This window comes from Canis lupus, chromosome 6, assembly GCF_003254725.2.
Source record: "Canis lupus dingo isolate Sandy chromosome 6, ASM325472v2, whole genome shotgun sequence".
NCBI lineage: Eukaryota > Metazoa > Chordata > Mammalia > Carnivora > Canidae > Canis > Canis lupus.
In genome coordinates this window covers 10878221-10893601 of record NC_064248.1, presented here as the reverse complement: position 1 = coordinate 10893601, position 15381 = coordinate 10878221, and the positions used below count along the sequence as shown (strand labels likewise).

Genomic DNA, 15381 nt, shown 5'->3' with positions numbered 1-15381 from the left:
ACCAATAACTGGAGGAAGAGTGAGCCAGAGGCGAGGACTTTGTGGAGCTTGATTAGCAAAGGCACATGAAGAAGGGGAAATTAACCAGGAAATTGAAGGGACATCAGCCAAATTAGCTTGAGTCCCATTGGAAAGGATCTCACCCAGCTACCTCATTAGCAGTTGCAGGTGGGAAGGATGGGGGCTGTAGGAGTGTCCGCTGGTCACCCAGCACAATCGACCCAAGCCCACTTTTCACTGGTTGATGAGGTTGGGGGTGCACCCCTGTTCTTCCTTGGTGGGATGGTACACTGGGGCCATCCCTCTCTCAGGCCGGGACTCCTGTTGGCCCCAAAGTCCTTGGCGACTCTAGTCCAGTCTCCACTCTTGACCTGGCTCTCCCCTAATGCTACCCAGGCTCGGCCTCCCTTCTTCCCCACCAGGATGCTGGGATGATGATGACCAGTGCAGGAGACAGGCCCTGAGGAGCTAATCTTGGGACTGACAGATAGGATGGTCCCTGAAGTAGAGTTAAAAATAAGGTGAGCGAGGGATCCCTGGGTGGCTCAGTGGTTTGGTGCCTGCCTGTGGCCCAGGGCATGGTGCTGGGGTCCCTGGATCGAGTCCCACATCCGGCTCCCTGCATGGAGCCTGCTTCTTTCTCCCTCTGCCTGTGTCTCTGCCTCTCTCTTTCTATGTCTATCATGAATAATTAAAATCTTAAAAAAAAAATAAGGTGAGTGCTGCGCTAGATCAATCTCCAAGTCACTTGAAAGGAGCTGGGGTACACCAAGTGCTACAGAAGACCCTGGAAAGGCCTAGAGGAGCTGTGTCAGGAGCCCTAAGCCTGCAGATCCTTCTTTTCCAAGTATTATTCCAAACCCATTAAGCATTAGCTGGTGGCAATGAAAGTACATCGGGGAGGGAACCCGACCGAGTGGCCGGTCTTTGCGTCAAGCTCAGGCCACTCCCCTTGCCCGAGCCTCGGTCCCGGCCGTAACGAGGGCTAATGGTAAGTACCTCCCGGGCTGCTGCGACGCTTGGCGGGGCCGACGAGCAGCGGAGGGGCGGTGCGTGTCACCTACTGGGGGCTCAATATGCAGGGTTTTGTCTCCAAGCGGGGGATTATTTGTCATCAGCGGCTACACCTCCTAGAAATTACCTAATTTAATTTGTCAAGAAGAAAACCGAGGGACCGAACATCCGCTGAGCGCTAGCAGGCCAGGCGGAGCCGCGCGCCCCGCTCTTCCCTGCAGGGGGCAAAGCTTGCACGACCCGAAGCGGCCCTGCGGGATCCCGGGTGGCTCGGAACGCGGAGCCCCCAGGCCCTCCGCCGCGGAGCGGGGACAGCCAGGGGCGGCCGGGGCACGCCCCTCCGGGACTGCCCTCCGGGCCGCCGCGGGCCCCTGCCCTTCCTCCCCGCCGCGGTGAGTGGCTCCGGCCTCCGGACCTCGCGCCGGCCCAGCAGGTGTCCGCCGGGAGATGGGAGGGGCGTCTCCCGGCAGCGGCGCGTGCGGCGCGGTGTCTCCTCGCGGCGGCGGTCTGGGGGCCGCGGGCGCGGCGCGGCAGAGCGCGGGGTCGAGGCCGACGAGCCGCCAACCCGGCTGCCGGGGGCGGGCGCGGTCCCTTTAAGACGCCGCGCTGGCCCCGCCCCGCGCCGCACCCCCGCCGGGAGCCGCGCCACGTGACCCGGGTCTTGTGACTGGCCGGGGGGGAGGCGCGGAGGGGAAGCCCGCGGCGCCCGCCTCCGAGAGGGGCCCAGCCCCGCCGCCGCCGCAGCCGCTGCCGCCGCCGCCGCCGCCGCCGCCGCCGCAGCCAGCGAGGAGCGGGGCCTGCCGCTGGGTCGGGGCGTCCGCGCGAGTGCAAGCCGGAGCGGGAGCCGGAGTCCTTGCGGGAGTCCGGGCGGGAGCCGGGCCGGGCGCGGTGGGCGCCGCCCGCCATGGACCACAAGCCCCTGCTGCAGGAGCGGCCGCCCGCCTACAACCTGGAGGCCGGCCAGGGCGACTTCGCGTGCGGCCCGCACGGCTACGGCGCCATCCCCGCCGCGCCCCCGCCGCCGCCCTACCCCTACCTCGTCACAGGTGCAGCCGGGGGCGGCGGGCCGGGGTGGGGGGCCGGGCCCGCGGCCCCCGGAGCAAACTTTGGGGCCGGCTCCGTGGCGACCTTTAACCCCGAAACCAACTTTTCTCGGGACGCTGCTGCGGCGGGGGGCGCGGCCTGGCCGGGCTCGGGGGTCGGTGTGGGGGAGGCCTCCCCGGGGTCCGTGGACGCCGAGCCCGGTGGACCGAGTGGCCGCCGAGTGTCCCCCGAGTGTCCCGCCCCGGGAGCCCGGGGTCGGGCCCTTGGCGGACCTGGGGGGTCGCGAGCCCCGGGCCCGTCCACCCCGGGGAGCGCCCGGCAGATCGGCACCCAGGAGAGCCCGTAGTGGGCACTTAATGGAGGCGGCCGTCGTCTGCATTTTGGAAAACGATAAGTTTTGGGGGGCGGGGGTGTCGGAGTGGGGGGACAGCAGGAGAAGTAACCCTCAAACTTCCCAGTTTTCCTCCCGGCCCCCTTCTGACGTGCCTTCCTGTCCACAGGGATACCCACCCACCACCCCAGGGTCTACAGCATCCACAGTCGAAATGTCACCAGGTACCCTGCCAATTCCATCGTTGTCGTGGGAGGCTGCCCAGTCTGCAGGTATGTCACAGGCAGGGGCCGGCCCAGACGCCTCTGAGATCATACACCCAGGGCCTCAGCGAGGCCCACTGGCCCGGAGGTGGCCGCCCCGAGGTGGCGGGTCTCGGGACCAGCGCTGCCCTGCGGTGAGCGAGAGAGCGGGTCCGTTTGTCCTCCCGTCCGAGTGCTGTTTCACAGGTCACAGGGGAGGGGCTCCCTTTCCTGCGGAGTTAGTGGTTTTTGGGCCACTGAGTCCCAGATGAGTGGGACGCAGAAATGTTAACATGTCGTGTCCCTGGTTCTGGGACCTGCAGGTTTGCTCCAAAAGTGGTGGAAGGTTTCCTCTGTTGGGAAGGGTGGCCTGAAGTGCAGGGGCGCTCTGACGCAGATGGCCAGTGTGTCCAAGGATCCGGAGGTCCAGGAGGCCGGGGAGCAACTGTGGGCTGTTAGCTGGAGGAGGATGGTGGTTCTCTGGGGCGGGAGCGATTTTTCATACTCTCAAACCAAAGGCTCCAGGGGCTCGCAGCGGCTTTTATAGGGTCTGAGATGCAGCTGGGTTGCGCTTGCTCTGTGTGGGTCATGAGGGTGCACGTTCAGATAAGACTTGGTTCTTACTCTTGGTTGATGCAAGAGTTAGGGGTCTTCAGTGTGTCTGGGAGAAGGAAGATGAAGTGTTAGATGGAATTGAGAAATGCTGGTTTACGCTTGGGTTTAATGTCAAAGGTGTATCTAGAGAGCTCAGAGTGGAGTCCAGGAGAAGTTAAAGATTTCAGAGTCACAGGGAGTGACCATGTGGGAGGGAGAGAGCCTCTCAGAGATGGGGGTAGGAAGCTGGACTCCCAGAGCCAACAGTGTGCCTCGATTGTAAACTCAGGTACATCTTCTGATCTCATCTCTGGGGAACAGGAAGGGGGTTGCACCATCCTGGACACTATTCTCACGGCATCGCAGCTGTTGGGGTTTAGAGACGTGAGGGGACAGGGCCTGGGAGCCGGCCGGGTGCTACTGGGCTGGGCTGCTGGGCTGGGGTCGGGGCTTGGTCCCCTGTGAAGAGAGCCACAGGGAGTCTTGGGGGGTTGTGTGTAGAGGTGGGTGACGGAAACCCGCTGTATTTGGCTTTGAGGCTGGTGCTGGGTGCTCAGAGCTCTGGCTGTGTGCACAGTCCTTCTGTCCCCACTCAGGTCAGCTGGAGGATTCCAAGGACCTATTTTTGGGCGGGAGAGTCTTTTGAGTGATGTCTCAAATTTAGGGAAGAGTATCAGGCTGACAGACTCGGGGAGAACCAGGCAAGTGTCTAAAGGTGTCGGGCAGAGCAGCCTGGCTGGGATTTCAGTGTGTCCGCGCTGTGGCTGATTGTTGTGTCCCGGCCAGTGCCTAGCCTGCTGTGGGCGCTAGGTTCAGATCCTGGCCACATTTGCCAACTTGGGGAAATGGGGGTATCTTGGGGCGCTCTGTGGAACCCTTTCTGGCCCAAGCGCTTGTGCCGAGAGACCACAGCAAGGCCCGCGAGGCTCTGTGGGGTGAGGGAGCGCTTGCCCTGCTACTTCCTTTACCCCAGGGTGGGAGTGCTCTTCTCCCCAAGGCCTGTGGCTTCCCCTGCTTGGGGTCCCAGAGCTGGGGTCCCGCAGAATCTGCATCAAGGTCAGGCTGCCTGAGGCTGAGGTGTGGGACCCCGCACCTGGGACAGGCTTCCTCCTTTTTATGTTGGGATCACCATTCTCCCTGTTCCTGGGTGGTCGCAGTGAGGAGGGGGTCCTCTGAGAGCAAGTTTGGGGACTGATTTGGGACCAAACACTTGATTCCCTCTTGGCACGTCCCCCTGTGATCCCTCTTGTCTGCAGATTGCAGATGGATTGGATGGATGCGGGCAGCAGGGGCCCTCCCCTTGGCCCTGTGAGGCCTTTCTCTGACTTCACAGCCCTGGGTGTGGGACCCACCTTCATAGGCAGCCAGTGAGGGTGGGAGGGATGGGGGTAGGGGCAGGGGGAAGTGGGGAGAGGCTGGACGCTTTGCAAGGAAGCACTGCTGTGATTTGGGGAGTGGGTGTGTGGCCCTGGGGAGGCTCTTCTCTGGGGAGAATGGAGAGGTGTCCCCTGAGCATAGTCCAGCGAGGCCACTGTCTGGCATCTAGAATTGGGAGACAGGCTTGTCATGTGACTACACTGTCTCCCTTTCCATCCAGCCCGCCAGGCTCTGTCCCCTTTCCTCCCTGGTACCTTGGCAGGGATTTGCCCAAGTCACACGTCTGTGATTCCTTCTGAGTGAGGCTTGGCATAAGAGGCCTGTGTCACTTGGCCGTCATCCTAGCAGCCTGACCCCATCTTCCCTTTTTAGTGGGCTACACGAAAGCTTTTCTTTGGAGCTCAGCAGATGAGCATGGTCCTGGTTTCACCCCTTCCTACCTGGACTATGTGCCATCTTGCCCAGCCAGGGCTTTGGCCAGCCCCTGGCCTTTGAAGCTGGTCCTCCTCGGGGGGGGGTGGGGGGGGTGGGGGGGGGTGGGGGGGGTGGGCCACCCTCAATGCAGGATGAGGGGCGGTGGCAGCCCCCAGAGTCTGGGAGCCCAAGCCTGGCTAGGTTCACCCCGGGCGGTGGTGGGGCAGCCTATTGGGAAGGCTCTCTGGGCAGCAGGCGTCAAAGGCCAAAGAGTACATAACGTAGCAGGCACAGGGCCTGGCCTTCCCTGGGCTCCCCACTGATGCCAGCTGGGTGTCACTGAGTATTTAGTTTTGGGGGTAACCAGAGAGGTAGGAGGTGATCTAGAAACAAGTGGGGCCTTGGAAGCTGGGAGAGGCTGGAGGAACAGCTCTCAGGTAGGTGCTCTTGGGCCCACGTGGCACTGGGTGGTCAGCGTGGAGGGTGCTGGTGGCCCTGGTAGAGCCTCTGGGGACAGAGGCAGGGTGAGGTATGACACAGGGCACAGGGGGATGAGGGGGGGTATGTGGGAGGGTCCTAAGAGGAAGGGCCCTGGGACAGAGCCCAGGGTGTGTGGATAGTGGCCGTGGGCAGGTGGCGGAGGAGCCGCTGCCTGTGACTGGGGCCCCAGCTCATCCGGCGCCTGCAACTGCAAAGCCAGCCTTCCAGCCGCGCCCGGAAGACCTGGCTGGCCTGGGCTGGCTGGACAGCAGGCCACCAGGATGGGCCCTGTCCTGTCCATGGTCCCGTGGGCTCTGCCCGCCTCAGGAGGCGGCAGCACCCGGATGAGCTGGGACTCGTGCCCTGGGCTGTGCTGGGCAGGGCACGCAGCTCGTGGGAGTGCTCCAGGGAGTGCTGGGGCCTCCAGTCCGCCGGTCCAGCCTGAGCCTTGGTGGTGCACGGCCCCCGCCGGAGGGCAGGTCGGGCAGGTCGTGCTGCTCAGGCAGGCAGGAGGCTCCGGGCCCTCAGGCTCGTGTGGAACCGCCCCTCCTCCCACGGAGGCCCCGGGCAGCAGAAGGCCCGACAGATGCGCCTCCGAGCACGTGAGGCGTGACACGATTGGCTAGGTGCTTTGGGCATGGCCTGGGGATTGCTCCTGGGGCTGGATCCTGCCCTGAGTAAGGGGGGACAAACCAAGGGCCCCTGGAGCTGGTGGCACTGAGTGCCTGGGGCTCCTGGGTGGGGAAGCCCTGGGCTGGGCTGCTGAGAGCGATACAGGGCATGCTGACATCTGGGACCATCCCGGGACGTGTGGGGCTGCTGTTCGTGGTGGCCCGTTGCTGAGGCAGTGCCCTGGCCACTCTGCCCTCCCTCAGGAGGCGGGGGCCCCGGGCAGGCAGGGGCCAGGCCCGCTCCGGACAGATGTCCGGTGGCCACTTTCTCCATAGCGTCAGAGTTGGGAATTAAATAAGCGTTTTCAGAATTTGTCAGTTCCTGATTTCTCCAGCTCCCACATCCTTCCCTAACCGCTCCCCCCGCCCCCCTTGCTCAAGAATGGGGTGGGGCCTTTCTCCAGAGCGGAGCGCAGCTTTGCTCAGTTTGGATTTGGGATTTGGAGCCAGTTGAGAGTTGAAGCTCGTCCTAAACTGACTGGGACCATGGGGATGGGGGGTGGGAATTTGGAGGAAGAACCTGTAGGCCATTTGGGAGAGGCTGGCGTCCCCTCCAGGAGGCAGCCTGGGTCTGGGTTGTTCCAAGGTGTCCCCTCCCTTCTTGGTGCCTCACAGGGACAGGTTTGCTCTGCATCCTGGAGTCTTGCTCCATCAAGAGTGGCCCAGAGATCAGATTGTGTTTCTCAATTCAGAAGATTCTGGATTTTTAAAAACTGTGAATTATGCCAGCATTGGTTTTGAGGTCTGGTGCCGTACCCATGGTCAGAACGTTAATATTTTTGCAGCAAGACATGACTATTCATGTGAAGTAGATGAATTATGACCATAAATGGCCACACGTCAGTTTAGGCCACAGGTGGTTGCCAGGCAAGTTTGGTATAAACCTGTAAAAAAGTCTGCTTTCAGAGTCGTTTGGAAGAGGTGTGTGGACTCCCTGGGCTCCAAGTGTGGTGGCAAGTGTGGTGCCTGAGGGCTGATCTCCTGCTCATAGGCTCCCCGCTGGCTGTCCCTTGTTCCTCGGGCTTGAAGGCCATGGTGGGTTTGGGTCGTTGCCCCGTGGAAGATGATCTGGTCACCAGCTTGCTGGCAGGGAGGCTTCGTGAAAGGAAGGCTCTTGCTCTTCCCAGAGACATGTGGCCAGGCCATCTTTAGAGTGGGGAGAAGGCAAATGGGGCGAGCTGGGGCTCTGGCCCTGATGGGTAGGCCTGGGGTGAGGCACAGGGTCAAGGACTCGGCGCACAGGGTCAAGGACTCGGCACACAGTGCTCCTCACTGAGGACGGAGGAGTGGGGTGGCCCAGGCTGCCAGCTGTGCTCCGGCCAGAGTGACTGACAGGTGTGGACTGAAAGCACCACAGGGTTGAGCAGCCAGGGCTTGTGTCCCTCGTGCCTGGGAGCTGAGGTGCGCCTGGCTGTGTGTTACCCTTGCTTTGCGTTTTAAGTTCCCAGAGCGCCTCTGAGGCTGAGCGACGGGAGCGTGGGGCTGGGACGGTGTGGTGGCCACTGGGAAGCTTTGATCTCGGGGAGGGCCAGCCTCTTGGCGTCTCGGGCAGGGAGGGCCTGGGAGTGAGTGAACAGTGCCCCCCCCCGCCCCCCCCCCCCGCCCCCGCCATGGGTTTCCTGAGGACCACAGGAGCCTCCTCCTGGATGCCCTGAGCCCTTGAGCAGACACGCGGGCTTCTAGGCTGTGCTGCTGTAACTGCTTTAGTCCTTGAGTGATGATGTGGGCTGTCCAGCCTGAGTGGGTGCTCAGCCAGGTAGTCCCTGTCCTTGGGCTGCACGCTCCCCTGGAGGGGATGCTGGGCAAAGCTCCCTCCTAACTTCTTCAGAGGGAAGCTGTTCTGGAAGGTTCTCAGCTGGTGCTTGTGACCCAGCTAGGAGGCCTGGTTCACTTTGGCCCTTTGCTTTTTTTTCTTGGGCATTCTAAGCGACTTTGTGAACCGGTGCAATTCTTGGGATTTCAGCTGGGGTGGAACTTTTTGTAGATGCCAGGAGGAAGGACAGTGACACCTGGGTGGTTCCATAGCTCTTAGCGGTCCAAGGCCACCTGGCCGCATCCAGCTGCTATGGAAGTGGCTTCACTAGCGTCCATAGTCACGGGGGCTGTTGGTGAGGACTGTGGACAGAGCAGGTGTTCCTGTCCCCGTGTGTGGGGACACAGGTGGTGGCCCAGGGCCTCCCTGAAGCCTCATCCCTGACTTTGGCAACATGCACTCAGGTGCTTTTTCAATTGGGGCAGGTGTAGGTGGGCTCTGCATGGTTGTGTCTGGACTCTCAGGGCAGGGTCAGCCACGGGAGGGCAGAGAACAGTGTAGGGACCTGATGGCCCTTGTAGTCCGTAGAAAGGGGACTCCGGTTACAAAACTTTGTAACCATCTAGACAAGAAAAGGTAACTCTAATGATGGAAATTCAGGCCTGTTGATTAGCTTTCCCTCAGATCGAGCCTTGCCTGTGTCTAGCCAGACCGGTCAGCGCACACGTCAGTCTGGGAAACACCAGCTGAAAGTTTAACAGGGGTCTTTACTGCGGGACTTCTCAGAGCCTTTCCTGAACTGCTGTGCACTGTGATTCCAGGACGGGGAGAGGGTTTCCTCAGATTAAGCAAAAAAACTCCCTTTTTCTTTTCTGCAGAGCTTATCAGGAGAACTGCTGTTTTAGGACCAGCACTTTGGGAAGTGCTTCTAGAGTGTCATGTCTATTGTAGACATTTTAGGTAACTCCCTCTTGAGCGGGTTAGAAGGGAAGTGGGCATCGAGTTTGACTTTTATTTAAGCAGTTTGAAAACCAGGCTTCCTCATAGTCTAGTTTATTTATCATGATTCTCAGCCTGGTGCCTGGAGCTGGAGCCCTGGCCCGGTGGGGCGGCCACAGCTGTGGGCAGTAGCAGGTTTGGTGGCATTTTGACCGGAGGAAGCCTTCAGTTGGGTGCTTCACCTTGAGACTTGACCTTCCATTAAGCTGAACCATCCTCCTCCACACAGGGTGGCAAAACAAGAAGCAACGGCTTGCAGAACATTGTGGGCACAAGAGATCCTTAGCAGCATTTGAAGACCAGGGGCTGAGGTGTGGGTAGAGGAGGAAGTGGCTACGGGAAGACGGGGGCAGCTGGGGTGAAGGGGGGTGGGTGGGGATTGGGAGTGGGGTCCACTGCTGAAGGCAGGCAGGCTCTGGGAGCGCAGTGGGGCGTGGGTGCATCAGGCCTTTCTGCTTACTGGCCCATCTCCTGCTGAGACCTTGCCGTTTCTGGCTGGGCTCCTGCCACCCCTGGAGACCCTCCCTGAAGTTCCTCCTTTCTTCTTTCTCAGTACGCAGCCCTGGCTGGTATGGCACTTGTTCTGGTGAATTCTGTTGAAGTGCCTTGTTCACCAGAGGCCCTCAGCTCACAGTGTGGTAGACGAGGCTGGAGGTGTCCTTGGCTGCCTGAGGAGGAGCTGGTTACCACTGACTTTCCCTGGCTCTTGGGAGTGTGAACCATTTCTCATTAGGGCTGAGTTGGCTATTCTCATTTGGATTTCAGCTGTGTCCAGAACTTTCTAGAAGTAACCTAAGGAGCAGTGGTGGAACTGAGTGCCTGGCTCTTGCTTCCCACCTTTGGGGCCGTTGAAAATGACCCTAGAATGAGTGGGGACTTTAGGTCACTGAACCTGTACTCACGGCACCTGATTGTGGGGACAGCCCCTAGGCATCTTGTGTGTGGTGCACATTGAAGGTAAACTTGACTTTGTGAAGAAGAAATGGAGATTAAGTTTCTCAAGAGAAAGTAGTTGTCTTATGTTGTGAATATGGCTGATTTTAATCTTTCACTAAAATCCATCGTAACCTTTCCCAAATCAGAATTCTGACATCAGTTTTTAGAATTTCCGTCTAAGGGATGGGAGAATAAAACTTTCCAACAGTGGGGAAAAATACTCTAAAATGATTGTTTTCTTGATCTGGTCTTCAGAGATACAAGCATTCGTATAGAAACTAGCATTTGCTTCTCATTCCTCTTTTTGTAATGGAGGAGAAAATGTGGCAGGTAGCCTGGGCAGTGAATGTTCTCGTCGTCATAAGTGAGGATTCCTTCAGGTGACTTTCACGTGTTCCTGTGGTGGCAGAGAGCAGTAGCCCGCCTTCCCCCGGGGGGGCAGGTTGGTGGCTGGCAGGGCGAAGACTGCTTCCGTGGACACGGTCACCGGGAGGCCGGGGCCAGAAGGGCCTCTCCAGGCACGGCTCTACCAAGGGCCCTGACGCCAGTGCTCGCCTCTTCTCTCCACAGAGTCGGGGTTCTGGAGGACTCCTTCACCTTCCTGGGCATCTTCTTGGCCATCATCTTGTTCCCGTTTGGGTTCATCTGCTGTTTTGCCTTGAGGAAGCGAAGATGCCCCAACTGTGGAGCCAACTTCACTTAAAGGGAACAACACACCTGGCTTTCCTACATCCAGCTGTCTTTTTCTAATGTAAATGTTGTGTACAGTAGCTTTATTTGATTAAGCTTTCAGGACTGTTTTGTAAAGCGAGGTGGGATAGACGGCGTGAGCTGCGGTTTCATGGTTTCATGGGCGCAGGGGTCACAGCGTGGGGACGCGGCAGCACTGCTCCGGGTGAATGACAGCTCAATAAAGCACTGCTTTTATTTTTTTGCAGTCTTCAATTTGAGAAAGGTGAGAAATACTGTTTTAAATAAATGAGATTCATACCATTGTTTACCTGGTTCTGCTTATTGTGTGCACACTGCTACTTGTATAAACAGACTCGCATATATGTTTGAAATTTTCTGTAACCAAACAGACTACTAGAATAATATACCTGACGCCTGGCTTTGGCATGGTCCGGCTCATGGCAGATCTCGATCTATTTCTCCGTAGGCATACACAGCTCAAGAGAATGTGCTTTCCAAATTTTTATTACTATAACGAAACGTAATACCTTGACATGTACAGAGCATGCACCTCCGTGCCCAGGACCTAAGGCAAGCCCTCCCATCCTCTGTGAGGCAGGTGAGTGCCCACCGCAACCCACTCTGTGAAGATGTAGGACAGGTCGGGTGAGCCCAGCGAGCCCACGGTGATCATCTCCGTAACAAAGCCAGGGGATCCTGAAGAGCAGAGCGCTGAAGGCCGGGGTCCCCCACCCCATTAACACGCTTGTGTTACACCTGACTCCCCACCTTTGGAAATACTGAGCTTCCGTGAACCTTCTTACCCAGATGGTGAGAGAAGCAGTGGAGCACTTAACAAATAAATTTGGTGGTTTTTTGGCTGGCGCATCTTCTCTCAAGACAGATATGCTGCTTGCCAGCTGCACTCAGCCTGACTTGGTTGGCCCTGGAAGAGCCCTCACAGAGGTCTGACGCATCAGCCTTTGGTGGGGTTGCCTGGTTGACTTGACCAACTGGGACAGGACCAAGAACACATATTGTCACACACTGGTTTACCTGCATTTGACGGTGACCATTTTCAAGCTTATAGAAAAATGTTGATATTTGTGGCGAGACCCAAGGAGCCATGATAAACAAGGACCGCTGTGCCCACGCACAGTGAATGGCGTGGGTGGGAGTCATGATTCTGCACTCCTCCAAAACAGGGCCCAATCTCTGGCACCTGGAAGTAAACTGGGCCCCTGGCTCAGAGGGTGTGATGGCAGGTCTTGGATGAAATGCAGACCTTCCCGTCCCAGTCGCCAAGACTCAGGCTCCTGCTTTCTATGCCTTCTCGGGAGGGGGGGGGTGTCCGTACCCGACTCATAAATGAAGAAAACTTGGACCCCAAGATGTTTCAGAGTACACTAGTGGATAGAGGCAGCTTTGGTCAGCTAGCGTAATGAGAACACCCTGGCTTTGCTCACATGGATGTGTGACGCTCTGAGCGACTGGGTCTTCATTGGTCAGTCCAGGTGGTAACTCCAAGCCACCAAGCTCAATAGCTCTTGGGATTATTCAAGTACTAAACCTCAGGGCCGTGACAGGGATAGGCAAAATGTCTCCGTACTCTAGAGCTACGTCTAAATTGAGGGAAATGGGATTCTTCCAGCTTAGATTGCTCTACATTTGATCAAAAATTAATTTTTTAAGTTAAAAAATTAAATTTTATATAATAGTCTCATAATTTATATTGCTTACAACTGTGATTTGCATGCCAAGAGGCAAATTTACACATCATTTCCTTTAGATGAATGTCTTGATGCTAGGTAAGAGCACGTGCTTTATAAAACTGTGGTCCCATTTGCATTCAGGTGCAGAAAGCCAGTCATGAAAGTGCAGACATCCCTTACTCTGGCTATTAAAAATCATAGAATATTTTAAAAGATACAGTAAGGATTGGGACCAAATTTACTGTCTTCTGATGAACAGAAAAGGGATATTTTAAATAACTGAGTTGGTCACTAAACTACTCTTTATCTTCTTTAAAGACAGAAATGTATCAACCCAACTATGTTCAATTGAGAGAATGCATTGATTTGCTCAAGTAGAATACAGGTAAAATCAGGCACCCTTTGGCGAAGCTTTACATCAGTTACAGCGCACATCAAACCGCGTGTATCATTTTGCAAGTGAGAACTTAATGTTGGAGGAACAGGAGTCCCCGGGCCCTCTCTTCATCGGATGACGGGCGCTGAGCGATCGTTTGTCACCGTCGGCCGGAGTTTCACAGTAGCAAAGGGGTTTTCTCCACTGTGTGGGGAGGAAAAACAGCTGCAGAAATACTAGGTGATGGAAATTTGATTTTAAAAGAGCTATGAACTACTGTTCTCGCTCTGTGCAATTCTGTGGCTTCTATATAAAATTCTGGACGTTTTCTGAACATGAACGTTGTGGCAGATCTCTCCGTGCCACCCACCTGCCACAGAACTCTCTAGAGTTGCAGACACCGTAACAGGAGAGCCCACCTCGCTGTGGCCCCTGTGCAGAAGGGCTACGGGGGCGGGAGCCACCGAGGACACGGTCTGGATTAAGTTGCCTGACACAACAGTAACCAGGCGGCTTCCCTTCAGGACCTGGGCAGAGGTGGGCAGAGCCTCCAGCACACCCCCCCCCCCCCCCCCCCCCGCCACCGCGACGAGAACACAGTGGCCGCATCCTCCTCACACCCTTCCTGGGCTGTGCACCAATGAAGGAACCCCCAAAATTCAACGTACCTGAGGAAAGGAGGCTTTGCTGTCCCATTTGTGTCGTTCTGTGAAGAAGATAAAGAGGAAGTTTACGGACGGCTCATGAAATTGGGACACTTAATAAGAGCGGAATGTAAAGCCATCTAAGGCAGAAGGGACTATTTGTGGCTAATGCGTGTTTAAAAGTGCCCTGCAGTCTCTAGCCATTTGAGACCGTTTCAATGTCTTCCTAAAGTCACTTAAAAAATCAGGGTGAGAACAGAAAACCATAGACAGGGAGGGACCCCACGAGCACCCAAATGCCTCGGACTTTAGAGGCCAGGATGTGTGCACCTGTGGCCCTTCGGCTGTGGAGCTACAGTGCCTGCAGGTGGTTTTTTGGGAGCCCAATCCTGAATGATGCCATGAAAAACCAGTAAGTAAAAACAAAACCTTGCTGGATTTTGGTGCCCACAGCTAGCCGGAGATCCAGCAGGACACTTCAGAAGGTGAGGAGGGGATGGAACAATGCCAGCGGTCTTTGCCTTCACAACCACCAGAGCCTGGGGACTTGGGGGTCTCCCACTGTGGCCACGGACCACGGGGGTGTGTCCTGTCCTTCATTCTAGAAGCCTGCAGGCTTTAAAAATTTGCTTTAAATCTGCTCTGGCTGTTCCAAGAAATCACTAAGCCCAAATTTGTGAGGCTAGTTCTCCAGACGGCCGCCCAGGAGAGGGCAGTGTAACGCCATCTGAGCAACAGGCCACCAGAGCAGCCAGTCCTCAAACTCCCAGGATTCCCACTCTCACTTCCTGTTGCCAGCCTGGGGGGTTGAAGGCCATACTTGGGGCAGAAGCCCACCAGGGCTCTTTCTGCAGGACTCCTGGGTGTTAGACACACAGACTCTCAAAAAGGGTCGCAGGCCCCTGGGCTACTTCAGAACTATGCCTGCCGTCTCTTAGGACCTCAAAGGGAGACTATGGGGCCAGCGGGGTCATCCCGATGGGGAACCCCAGCACCAGGAGACAACTCCAGTTAGTCCTGTGCCCCAATTCAGCATGTCTACTTTTCTTCACTGATGCACAAAGCAGCTGCCCTGCTCAGCACATCCTAATTGGGCTTGAAATGGCTGCAAGTGGTTTCTTCCTACTAGGCAGGCTGAGCTTCCCCAGCAGGCCTCCAAGTAAGTAATTTCTGAGCGTAGCGCTCATATTCTATGATAGTTACAGGCTAGTTTATGATTTATTTAAAAAGCTCCAGGAGACCTGCCCTGCAATGCCTCACGTGCTCAGACCGCTGGCAGTGGTACCCGGCCTAGAGCAGAAAGCCCTGTGCCGGGGAGGCACATCACATTACACTGGGAAGAGGCTTCTGGCATCCTCCCGGCCTGGAGAGCACACTTCCTGCCGAGCCAGACTCCCCACATAGGGCCCATGCTTGGCCCCAGAGGCACACAGCCCTCCTGGCTCCTTGATCTTCTCACTGGAAACCACCTTCTTGCTGCCTGTCCTCGGGCGTGGAACACTGTATCCCTGCCAGGTGCATCCGCAAGTTTGAGGAGAGCTCTGTGCACCCTGAACTGGAAACCAGACACACCACCCTCCTGGGGTACCTGCAGGCTGTCCTTGAGGGGAGGGTCTTGGGGCTTGTTCCCAGGAGACCCACTGAAACCCCTACCAGGTCACTCAGACCCTCCTGGGCCCTGACTGACACAATTTGACTTTAAAACAGAGTTTGGGCACATTTTCATGAGCTGTGCCATCCAAGTACTTGGCCCAGACATTTGAGAAACAAACATGGCGGCAGAGATGCGTCACAGTCCACTAAAAGTAAAGTGGCATGAAGTAACAACTCCTGCTGTGAGGGAGGACAGCCTGAAGCCATTCAGTGCCAAGGCAAACCTTGGTCCTGCCATGAACTCTACACCATGGGTCCCAGCAGCGCCCATGGGTACTGAAACCCCTACCAGGTCACTCAGAGTCCCGTCAGAACAGCCTAAACATCTGTCACCAGGAGAAGGGACGACAGCCTTCCATCCAGTGAATGCCACACAGCAACAGTGTGTCACAGGAGGGCATGCTGCACAAGGTCACACCGAATGGGCCATCCTGGTTTCCAAAATCGGGCCAGTCTGGACTGTGAGCAG

General features: G+C 57.0%; 2 protein-coding genes across 7 annotated transcripts in view; one reads left to right on the top strand and one right to left on the bottom strand.

Moving 5' to 3' along the window:
* Positions 1-1788: 1788 nt before the first annotated feature.
* Positions 1789-10850, top strand: BRI3 (brain protein I3). The gene is made up of 3 exons (XM_025426209.3): positions 1789-2060; positions 2559-2661; positions 10426-10850. Exons 1-3 carry the CDS (start codon positions 1919-1921, stop codon positions 10556-10558), a joined length of 378 nt encoding a protein of 125 aa, XP_025281994.1. The 5' UTR covers positions 1789-1918; the 3' UTR covers positions 10559-10850.
* Positions 10851-11034: 184 nt separating this feature from the next.
* The window catches only part of BAIAP2L1 (BAR/IMD domain containing adaptor protein 2 like 1), an 86997-nt gene continuing 82650 nt past the window's right edge, over positions 11035-15381 (bottom strand). For all 6 annotated transcript variants that reach the window (XM_049111140.1, XM_049111141.1, XM_025426205.3 and 3 more), the window contains 2 exons: positions 13284-13321; positions 11035-12819 (listed from right to left, as the gene is read on the bottom strand). In XM_049111140.1, the coding sequence (XP_048967097.1) occupies positions 12744-12819; positions 13284-13321 (114 nt within the window). In that variant the 3' untranslated portion in view covers positions 11035-12743. The remainder of the gene's footprint in view (positions 12820-13283; positions 13322-15381) is intronic.

Coding starts and splice junctions, on each gene's coding strand:
- BRI3 (XM_025426209.3), top strand. CDS start 1,919: ATGGACCACAAGCCCCTGCTGCAGGAGCGGCCGCCCGCCTACAACCTG. Junction 2,061..2,558: donor CTACCCCTACCTCGTCACAG/GTGCAGCCGGGG, acceptor TCCTGTCCACAG/GGATACCCACCCACCACCCC. Junction 2,662..10,425: donor GGAGGCTGCCCAGTCTGCAG/GTATGTCACAGG, acceptor TTCTCTCCACAG/AGTCGGGGTTCTGGAGGACT.